Genomic DNA, 11,181 nt, shown 5'->3' on the forward strand with positions numbered 1-11,181 from the left:
TATTTTATTCAAAAATAAAAACATCATCGCTTTCTCAAAATCACATAAAGCCATATTATAACATCGACTGAGATAAAGAATAAAATGAAATATTAAAAACACGATGTATCTCGCTGCATTGCGCGAGTACGCTTCTAGTATATATATATATCGCAGTCAAATGATTGACAACCTGAAACCAAAGTTTCATCCTGGCATTTTGCAGTTTTAAAAGAGAAATTGAAATTCGGTTTTTGTAGAATATATAATGACCAACATACGAACCTTTTGTCAGCAAATATCATCATACCATAATCTGCCTTTGAACGAATAACTCGTCCAACACATTGAGCAGCTTGCCTCTGTCAAAGTTGTGATCATTAGGGAAGATTTTTGGAAAAAAGGATCATCAATAATCAACAATCATGTTACTGAACAGTTCATCAAAATAATGGAAAGTACCAAGGCATCAAAAGTCAAAAAGTCGCCTTCTTTTATCTGGAAAGTCTCCCGCAAGTACTCTAACCGAGCAAGTAAGATCCTGCAAACTCAAATACCAAGTTAACCACATATGAGACCGATACTCTCCCTCCGTCCCAAAATAAATGTCCACCAATGGAAAATGTAAAGTTCTAGAAATGCGAAATTATTAGAGACTAATTAACTGACAATTATACCCTTAACAATAGAGGGAGTAATGAATTTCTCCGTCTCATTATAAGGGTATTACCAGAAACTAGACACTCTGAAATTTGCCACTTATTTTGGGGACAAACTGAAATAGAAACGCGGAGGGTATACTTGAGATATAGTAGGATTACAAGCTAAATGACAATTTTCCCCTTAATAATAGAGGGAATAATGAATGAATTTCCATCTCAATATTAAGGGTAGAATTGGAAACTAGACACTTTGAAAGTGAATACTTATTTTGGGACAAACTAAAATAAAACTGTATACAAGCTAAATTGACAACATTATCTTATTTGCCCACCTGCTTAATGTGTACTGAAACGGAACACCAAACATGATTACAAGTCTTCCATAATGTCGGTCAAAGTCTATACCTTCAGCGACTTTCCCCCTGCAAAGGTGCAGGAACAAATTATCAGTTTCACGTCTTCCAATATCATCCAATGATCTACTCCAAGTGCCTTCATGCATTTCTTTCAGCACATAAGGATTGCTCGTTACGTATAAAAGTTCAAATGATATTATATATTACAAAAACAAAGTTGACATCGAACATGCTACATCTTCTGTTTACAGGGGAGGGACTCAAATTTGGGACCTCAAACAAGAAAAAGAGACGACACTAGAATGAGATACTTCTAGGACCAGTGGCCAGTATACCAATATGTTTAAGATGATACATGAATTAACATCTCACCTAGGGGTGTTAAAGAGTCGAGCTTTAAACGAGCTACTTGAGCTCGAGCTTAATAATTGTTGATCTCGAACACACACAAACTCTTTTAACTTCATGAGTCGAGCTCCATAACACCAAAGTTCGACTCGGCTCATTCGAATGCTCAAATTAAAATTTTCAGGTCGAATCGAGCCACTCAAGCACATTTTTTTGAGCCAAACATGTTCATATGTTAATAAATCATATAATCAAAGTAAAAAAATAGAATTATTGAGGTCGAGTCAATAAGTGAGCTAATCGAGCTCGAACATTTAAAAAATATTCGAGCTTGAGCCAACCACGAAAAGAGTAGAGCAACTGTTTCTGTGAAGACCTTTGGCTTCTTCAGCGTTTGGGGAAAAAGAAACATAAGAGGAACTTTTGGGAAAAAACTTGAAATATGAATGGTATTGGAATAGAATTTCTAATCCCCGTTTAAGCTGATAATTGCAGGGTACAATGAAGACACATCTCTGGCTTACATAATTTGCAAGGATCAGGCAGCTCCTAATAAGTTAAAGGTATATTCTTAAAATTCTTGTAGCTCTTGTTAGTACTAATAGACTGACTCACAGCAAAAGGCTCCCAACATCTGTGGGGTTGGTCGTGGGGAGAAGGGATCATCATTTATGAATTTATGCCAATATCTAATCTCAATTGCAGTCCTTATCCTTCATAAGATGTTGGCAAACCAATCCTTTTAAGGTGTTTAAAGTTTTGCTTTGAAAAGCACGAATGAATTGGATACGTTTGGTACACGGACAGTATTGTACTGGACAAAACAAAAAATTGTAGTCCCACATTTGGTGCGACAATTCCGGACAGAAGTGAGTGGGACAAAAATGCAATTTTTCTATCCCGCCAAAGTAAGTGGAACAACAATCAGGGAGATGGAACAAGCTTGGTAAATTAGCAAATTACTAAACTACCCATGTCAAATTAAAACCTTCTACAATTCTCACTCGCCTACCTCATCCAAACAAGCAGAACAAAACAGTTGTTCAGCATTTGGTAAGACAGAACAGATAAAATGACCAATTTACCCCTACTGAGTTGTTCATATCTTTTATATATTTTGATTAATTTATTAAATTATAATAAAATAAATATTTTTATAACAAAATATATCATTATAAAATTTTCGTCAAGACGATTAAAATGACACCAAAATAAAAAGTCCATGTAGTTTCCAAATTTTATTTTATTCCTTTTCTATATTTATTTTTTATTATTAATATTTAATAAATTACATAAATTAACCAAAAACGGGATCTGATTCTTTATAATAGTGAMCACCTCTTCTTCACATAAAACCATCCGTTCAGAGTCGACAAGCTTACCAACCACCCAAGGGCTTATGGTCCGGAGAAAGAGTGAGGGGTTCAGAGCTTCCCCCTAACGAAATCCYAGTGGGAGTAGAAAAGGCCAAAGCAGGTTACTCCTCAGAATGTTCACCTGTGATACCCCTGTCTATCACAGGGGTATCCATATATTGTTACCCTACTTCCGAGTTAGAAGGGCCTTCACCCGCGGGACCAAAGAAGAAGCTGACAACAACTGTTGAAGGCTAGAGGAGCATGCTAACAGGGTCCTTTAGACAATCAGAAATCCTCTCAGGCTCAGAGCGGACAGCAAACTCATATTCAAAACCCAATATAAAAATAATATTTTGAGGATAGTAAAGTGAATTTTAAAAAGCATAAAATATAATAAATAAAATTTAAATAATGAATAAGATGTAAAGATGGAGGCATATTTGATATTTTAAAAAACAGAATTAGGTTCTCTTTTGAGGTTATATTGGTAACATATAGGTCTTGTTCCATCGGTTGGGGGTGGAACCACACATGTTCCTGTGTGTTCCACATAAAAGTCCTGCCAAACATGGAACAATGATCCCTATTTTGTTCTGTCCAATGTACCAAAACGCACCCTAAAAGATCTGGCTACTAAAATGTAAAAAAACCACTACAACAGAGGTATTTCAATAGGCACAACTAAATTTCATCAAACGGTAAGTGTCGAGGGTCCACAATGTTACCTGGCAACAGAGAAAAACACAGCACCTCTCCCACAATCACAAGCTTTACGATAGTTGTCTAGTGCTAACGTAGTTTCAACGACATCTTGTGTCTCAATGAAGACTAGTTTACGCTGCATTATTTCCTAGACCATAAGCCTGAGTCAGTAACATCACCAGAAAACAAAAACCATATAAAATTCGTTCATTATGACAAAATTATCATAAAGAGAACTGAAATTGTAAGAAACTTCTATAAATTCAAACAAAATCATAACAGTACTCCCTCTGTCCCCAAATAAATGGCCATATTAAAAAAGCACACAGTTTTAGAAATGTATAATTATTGCATTCTTTGATTAACCGAATGACAATTCTACCTTAATGAACTTCTCCATCTCATCAACTCTTAAATATTTGCGCATCATAATTAAGGGTAAAATTGGAAATATAGTAAAATATAACCAATGACTTCTGTGGCCACTTATAATAATAGTACTCCCTCCGTCCCCAAATAAATAGCCATAATAAAAAAGCACAACAGTTATAGAAATGTATAATTATTAAGTGTCCCCCCACAGTCAAGAATTGGAGTTCCGCCTGAAGAAGTAGGGGCCGCAGTAGCTGCCGAATCTTCTACTGGTACTCTTTAATTAAGTGAATGACAATTCTACCCTTAATAACTTCTGCATCTCATCAAAACTCTTAAATATTTGTGCATCGTAATTAAGGGTAAATTTGAAAATTTAGTAAAATAAAACCATGATTTCTATGGCCACTTATTTTGGGACAGAGGGAGTAACCAATATAGGGTTTGTTAAATAGTGTTGTCACCTTCAAGATCCCAGTTTCATTCCAACTGTTCACTATGGCATCCATATATGAGTAACTGACAAAGAAACAAACGATTCCATCCGGAACTACCGACACCATCTCCAACAAAAGCCTTCCGTAGTTTCTTTCCACTCCAGGATCACTTCTCAAATCAAATTTTGTGCTAACGGGAAGCTGATCACTGTGATTAAAAAAACATTATATTAATATTTGAGAGCACATGGATTTTTAGATACAATAGTGAAGGGTTAGGTTCAGGGGAAAACTGCAAAAAAATGAAAAATTGGGGAACACCTTGGTAACCGTTTATCTGGACGGTATGCACATGCGCATACAAGTAATTTGTATACAATTTTTCTGGTATGCACATGTGCATAACATGCAAATGTGCATAAAAACCAAAAAACAGGTTCAATACTTGTATGGACGCGTGCATACCATCCAGATGAATGGTTACCACGGTGTTCCTTAGTTTTTCATTTAGTTGGGGGTTTTCCCCTGAACCTCCCTCTAATAGTAAATAACAGAAATACTCCCTCTGCCCAAAAATAAATGTCCACAATGAATAAGGTACATGGTTTAGAAATGTGTAACTATCACACTTTTTAATCAACTAAATGACAATCTTACCCTTAATAATAGAGGGATTAATGAATTTCCCTGTCTCATAACTAAGGGTAGAATTGGAAAATGGGCACTTAACTTTGAAAATAGGAACTTATTGGGGAACAAATAGAAATGTAAACTCTTATTTTAGAACGGAGGGATTGTCAATGATTTTACCTTCCCCGTGAGAGAACCATGGGGCATATACAATCCCTTGTTAAGGACATGGTAAAACTCCGACTAACCACTGGATTGAAATTAAGAAGTCGAGGGTAGAGATCAATTGGGCTCAGAGTTCCAGATGTTATCACAACGGATTGAAATCTGTCGAAAACTGGCTTTATTGCTAGAGAAGCGTCATGGCAGCTCAGCTGAATATATTATGAAAAGGAAAAAAAAATTACCAACAAAAGAATGCACAAGTAAAAGAAAACATGATATTACAGCAAGCATAACATGCAGAACACATTTCCTAGAGAAGAGGTAAAGATTGGAGATTTTTGACGTTATTTTTGTACTCCCTCTGTCCCAAAATAAGTGTCCAGTTTTCTAATTCTAATTTGTACCAAAATAAGTATCCACTTTCAAAAGTAAGTGCCTACTTTCCAATTCTACCCTTAATTAGGAGATGGAGAAAAAATTCATTACTCCCTCTATTATTAAGGGTAAATTTGTCATTTAGTTAATTAGAAAGTGTAAAACTTGCACATTTCTAAAATTGTGTGCCCTTTTCATTGTGGAAATCTATTTTGGGACAGATGGAGTATTCTTTTACATTTTTTCGACATTGAACTTTCCTATTTTCAATGTTTACCACCTAATGTAAGTTATGCAATCATCATGTGTGAAGTGGTGATAAGTTTATATCAGCTTAGAAGTTGAAAAATAGTTATCTGACTTCAAAGTCAATTTTAGTCTCAAAATATATATAGGAAACAGTACATGGAACAAGGGGACCAAAAAAGTTAAAGCAGGGATACATTTTCTGGTTCTGCTAGCAATAGATATAGAGAGAGAGAGAAAGAGAGGGGCGGGGGGAGCTTAAAATACAACCCATACAAACCATGATCATCACTTATATTAAGAATCAATTGAGATATTTATGGAAGGATAGATTTCATTTATTATGATCATGACTTTAGATTACGAAACAATCAAAATATAAATGGAACCAGATGTTCATTAGGCTAGATGAACAGTTAAGATTGGTTTGTATGGTTCATAAGAATTCAATGGTATGTATTTGAAACTTCCCCCCCCCCTCTTTATATATATATATGTATGCGTGTGTGTTGCAGCGATAAGAGATGATGTAACCCTCATATAAGCATGCATTTAGATTATAAATCATGATTATTTGTTGTAAATGAAATAAATACTGAAAACGTAATACATTATAAAATACCTGCAGGACTGGATCAGGAATATGGGGCATTCTCTCATCGTAAGGTTCAATTATGATCGAAAATCCCCTGGTGTATGTCCCCACGAGTGTGGCAAAATCGCAAATTGTTTGGATGTGCAAAAATTCATCAGTGTCAGTGATTTCCAGAGTTAACATAAGTGAGTGCAGACGATCATAGCAAAACTTCAACATTTTTTGGTCAATTCCAACATGTGAATTCACGGAGTTAACAAATGTAACAGGGCCCTCTTTTTCAACATTTTCAGTTTCCAAACGCCCTTTCAAGTACTGTACTAATCTCCGTAAAACAGACAAGAAATGCTCTGCTCGCCGTATATTTCCGGGAACCGCCTCCTTCAAAATGTCATCAGGCAAAGCAGGATTTGCAAGCCAGGTATCACCAACTGTAAAAATCACGAGTAAAAATCCAAAAAAACATGATGCACAAGAAATACCGCAAAGTTAATAACTCCCTTCGTCCCAAGATAAATGTCCACGATGAAAAAGGCACACAGTATTAGAAATGTGTAATTATTACACTTTTTATTTGACTAAATGACAATTTTACTCTTAATAAGAGAGGAAGTAACGAATGTCTCCATCTCATAATTAAGGGTAGAATTGGAAAGTAAGCACTTACTTTTAAAAGTGGACACTTATTTTGGACAATCTAAAATAGAAATGTGGACACTTATTTTGGAACGGATAAACATGTACATACGGGGCAGGTTCCCTCTTTGTGCTAAGCCCTCAACAAGCCGGTTGTATTCAGCACGCAACCTACCAGCATCAGTGGCCTTAAACCTTCCTACCAAGTTAAACAAAGTTAAAATAAAGATTATCGAACATCCGTAACAAGTTTATCCCATAAATGTGAACAATTATATCTCATAAATCTCTTCCCTGCAACGAGGACTGAAACCAATAAAAGGGAAATTACATAAACTAAAGAAATACAAAGTTTTTATCTTGCAATAATATCATACTCCTATGGTGATTATTAAAACACGACATTTATGTATTTATTTTATTTTTCTGCATTAATATTCGATTTCAAGGAGATCTTGGCACAAGAAAAAGGTAGAAACACATAACAGTCGTTATAGCACAACCAGTAAGTGTTATATGCAAAGCAACAATCTATTCCACATTTGCTATGAACATGAGCGTATGTCCCTAACTTATTTTGCATTCTTAATATTAGCTCAAACAAGATAATGACTTTGGACCAAAGAGCCATTGGATGAGCGGTACCCGGGTTACCGGTAGAGCCTAGCCACCCAGGAGGTTAAGGGTTCAAACCTCATCAAAGGTGATGAGTGTGTGTGTAAGAGCCGTACATAAATATTATATACTTCAAAAAAAGATAATGGCTTTAGTCTGCATACCCATTTCCTTATTCTCATGCTTCATGTTCACAATCATTCCACATGAGGGTAGTACATCAATGTCTCCCACACATGATAGTGACACAATTTTATTCCAATAATTTAGTAGATGCACAATAGGATCATAGAAAAATCAGAGTCTAGGATGAGCATTTATACCCCCCCCCCCCTCCTATGTACCTATCAAAATGGTTATCACAACAACACAATGAAAACAAGAGTTAATTGATTAACCAAACCAAACCAAACAAAACCCATTTTATCCTGCACGAAATAGGGTCTGGGGACGGTAAGATGTACACAAACCTTACCTCTACACCGAGGAGTAGAGGTTGTTTTCATAAAGACACCATGATAAAGAGTTCAATGACTACCAAACGAAATGAAACGAACTTAGTATATCCCACACAGAGGTAGGGTCTATGATGTAAGCAGACATTACCTCTACCCCAATGGGTAGAGAGGTTGTTTCTGTGAAGACACTAGGCTTGCAAAACAATAAGAGTTAAATGATTAATAGTCATAAAAAATACCTGTCAATCTCCTGAGACATCTTATTAAGATTTCTAGTAGCCCCTTCAAGTGTTTGCCTCCTTACACTGACACTCAATGCCTCAATGCACACATTGTCAATATTGTGTGCCTCATCAAACACCACTACAGACTCCCTCTGCATCTCCTTTGAGATGATCCCAGCTACCTTTGGGTCAAGCAAGTACTGGTAGCTATAAACCACCACATTTGCAAATTGCACCATATGACGTGCTAGAAAGTACGGGCACCACCCTTTCTCCTTCCCGAACACCCTCAGATCCTGCCAGAAGTTTAAATCGTTATGTGATTAATGCTAGAATCGATCAAAACAAAAATAAAAAAAGCATGTAAACAGGATTACATTCAGAAAACTGCCCAATGTAGTTAAAAAGGCAATGGATACTTAGACTTTTCAGGTACGTGTGGTACACGGGACCGAATAGAACAAAAACTTGTACCACGTTTGGCATGACATTAGACTAAGGGCCTGTTTGTTAACAGCTTAATGAGTTTAATGGGACTCACAGCTTATACGATCAGCTATACAGCTATACATGACCGTTTGGTAGTTGCATAAACTTAATGATATAGAAAGTGGCTTATTAAGTAAGCTTCTAAGGAGAGCTTTATGCAGCAGAAAGCCAAGTTTGTTCCAAAAACCTGCCCCTCCCAATTAACAAGCTCGCCTTCTATGAAAAAACCAACCCAAACAAAAACCCTCTCAATCTATGCACAGAAAAATCCACACAGTCAGCTTTCTCCTTAAAAGGCTTAATGCGAAACCAACCAAACAACCCCTAAGACAGGATGGAACTAAACTGAGTGGGACAAAAATGCCAAAATTGGTGGAACGAAAACTAGGGAGACGAGATAAGATTGGAAAATTACTTTAACCACCAATGTGAAATCAAAACTCTAAAACCTTCCATATTTCTTTCACTCGACCGTCCCTCTTGGCTCACTCTCGCCATCCAGTCCCATACTCCTATCCAGTCCCGTAAGCAAAAAGACATACACATAGGCATACTGACGTAGTAAGGCATCCACATACATACGTATACGTCTCCGTACAGACCACATGATTTCGGGGCTGGCGTCCAAGATTTACTTTATATCCTATAGCAGAATTAGAGCAATATGCTGATAAGAAATCTATGTTCTTTTCAAACACATAACAACCAAAAAAGTGCAACTTGCAAGCCTGTCCTGTGTATAATAAATTACACCATTACAGTGCATATTCATATGTGAAGTAGTAGCCGAACCTGTAAAGTGTACACTCCAGGAGGCAAAACAGCATCGGAACCAGCTTTCTCATAGCTCTCAAAGAAGGAGCAAGTCGGAATATTAGGGTTTTCAATCGCAAGTGCCCTAACCCAGCTAGCAGTTAATTTCCGACATCCCGCATCAACCGAATCCCGATTCTCCGCAGAAACCACATTGGGATTTACACACAAATTCTTCCTAGACGAAAGTCCAAGAGCAAGCATCCGAGCAGACGGCCCGATATTATCAAGCTGGTACTTGTGAAGAAGCTTCAGCTCCGCTAGGGTTTTCTCCATTTCATGAACAGTGCGAGTACAGTAGAGGAGTTTAACAGGATTTGATGGTTTAGAGAGAGTGTAGCTGGTGATCAATGAGAGAAGAGCGATGGTTTTTCCGGTGCCGGTAGGCATTTCTAAGAGGCAATGGCCTTTGGCATCTAGGGCTCGTTTGAGTTCGATCATGTAGGAATACTGTTCGGGGTAGATGTGATCGTAAGGGAAGTAAACTGTTACATCTTCGATTTGGAACTTCATCTTCTTCCTCAAATTCACTATACTCTTCTTCGATTCGATTCGATTCGATTCGATTTTACTCTGTGTGGAAATCTGTCGATAAGAAGCGAAGGTCGCCGAAGATATCGGCGTCGGACTCAGAAGATTAACGACGACGGCGTAATTTTTTATTTTCAAGGAGCGCAGGGAGGTTTAAGGTTCTGATTTTCATTCGTCCCTGAAGTTCATTAAAACTGAAATTTTAGTCCTTGTATTTTTGAAATTACACTTTTTTGTCCTTGTACTTTGCAATTCATTATGTTTTCATCCATACGGTTTGCAATTCATTATGTTTTCATCCATACGGTTTGCAATTCATTATCTTTTCATTCATTATCCTTGGATGAGTAAAACAGGAAATTGTAAAATATAAGAACAAAAACGAATTGACTAATAGGCTGTATTTTTCAGGTTCATAGGAGTACATCTATATTTCTGCTTTACGAATATGATATTTTTTGGGCATTCCGAATAATATCAAGTCTTATTCCTATTTTGGTATTTTTCATTTCGAGCTACTGATTAGCAAAGGACCGAAGAAAACTTTATAGTTATGAATAATTTTGAAAATACAGAAATGTAGTTTACTCTATTTTTTTAACAAAAACTTCTCTTTAAAGACTTTTGTAGTGCAAAAAAAAATTCAGAAGTTATTTAATATTTAACATTTATCCTCGTCTATTTGAATCGTTTTATAAACCTTCGCCTTTAAAAGAAATCATCATAAATATATCGTGTTAATAGTATTATATGATGTTTATGTTTTCCCAAAAGTGAAGCCAATGTTTCCATAATGTTTCTATGAACGTTTTTTGAATTTTCCATAAAAAAGATAATAAACAGTAGTTAACGGAATGAAAAAAAAAAACTTTTTTGCTTTTATATAATACTAGAAGGACACTCGCACAATACAGCAAGATACATTTTGATTTTGATGTTTTGTTTTATATTTTGGCTCTATCGATAATATAATGCGACTTTATATGGTTTTGAGAAAAAAAAATGTTTTTATTTTTGAAGAAATATAAATTTAAAGATATTATAAACTTTTGAAAAAAAAATCGATATTAGTACTAAATTAATTATTTAAAAGTTCTTGTTTTTGTGTAATTTTTTTAATTCAATTTTTTTATTATAATTTAATTGAAGTTTAAAAACAAAATAAATTATTTTTGGTTTAATAAAATAAT

General features: G+C 35.8%; 1 protein-coding gene across 1 annotated transcript in view; it reads right to left on the minus strand.

The window, feature by feature from the left end:
- LOC112518729 (general transcription and DNA repair factor IIH helicase subunit XPD) overlaps positions 1 to 10,097 on the minus strand; it is a 13,755-nt gene extending 3,658 nt beyond the window's left edge. Inside the window, exons 1-10 of the mRNA XM_025126528.1 lie at positions 9,440 to 10,097; positions 8,174 to 8,454; positions 6,974 to 7,056; positions 6,253 to 6,656; positions 5,025 to 5,218; positions 4,242 to 4,422; positions 3,429 to 3,553; positions 974 to 1,063; positions 442 to 520; positions 265 to 341 (exon numbers count right to left, since the gene is read on the minus strand). Of these exons, the coding sequence (XP_024982296.1) occupies positions 265 to 341; positions 442 to 520; positions 974 to 1,063; positions 3,429 to 3,553; positions 4,242 to 4,422; positions 5,025 to 5,218; positions 6,253 to 6,656; positions 6,974 to 7,056; positions 8,174 to 8,454; positions 9,440 to 9,973 (2,048 nt within the window). The 5' untranslated portion in view covers positions 9,974 to 10,097. The remainder of the gene's footprint in view (positions 1 to 264; positions 342 to 441; positions 521 to 973; positions 1,064 to 3,428; positions 3,554 to 4,241; positions 4,423 to 5,024; positions 5,219 to 6,252; positions 6,657 to 6,973; positions 7,057 to 8,173; positions 8,455 to 9,439) is intronic.
- Between the last annotated feature and the right edge of the window lie 1,084 nt (positions 10,098 to 11,181).

The sequence above is a fragment of the Cynara cardunculus genome (genome assembly GCF_001531365.2).
Source record: "Cynara cardunculus var. scolymus isolate 2C chromosome LG 9, CcrdV1, whole genome shotgun sequence".
NCBI classification, from domain to species: Eukaryota; Viridiplantae; Streptophyta; class Magnoliopsida; order Asterales; family Asteraceae; genus Cynara; species Cynara cardunculus.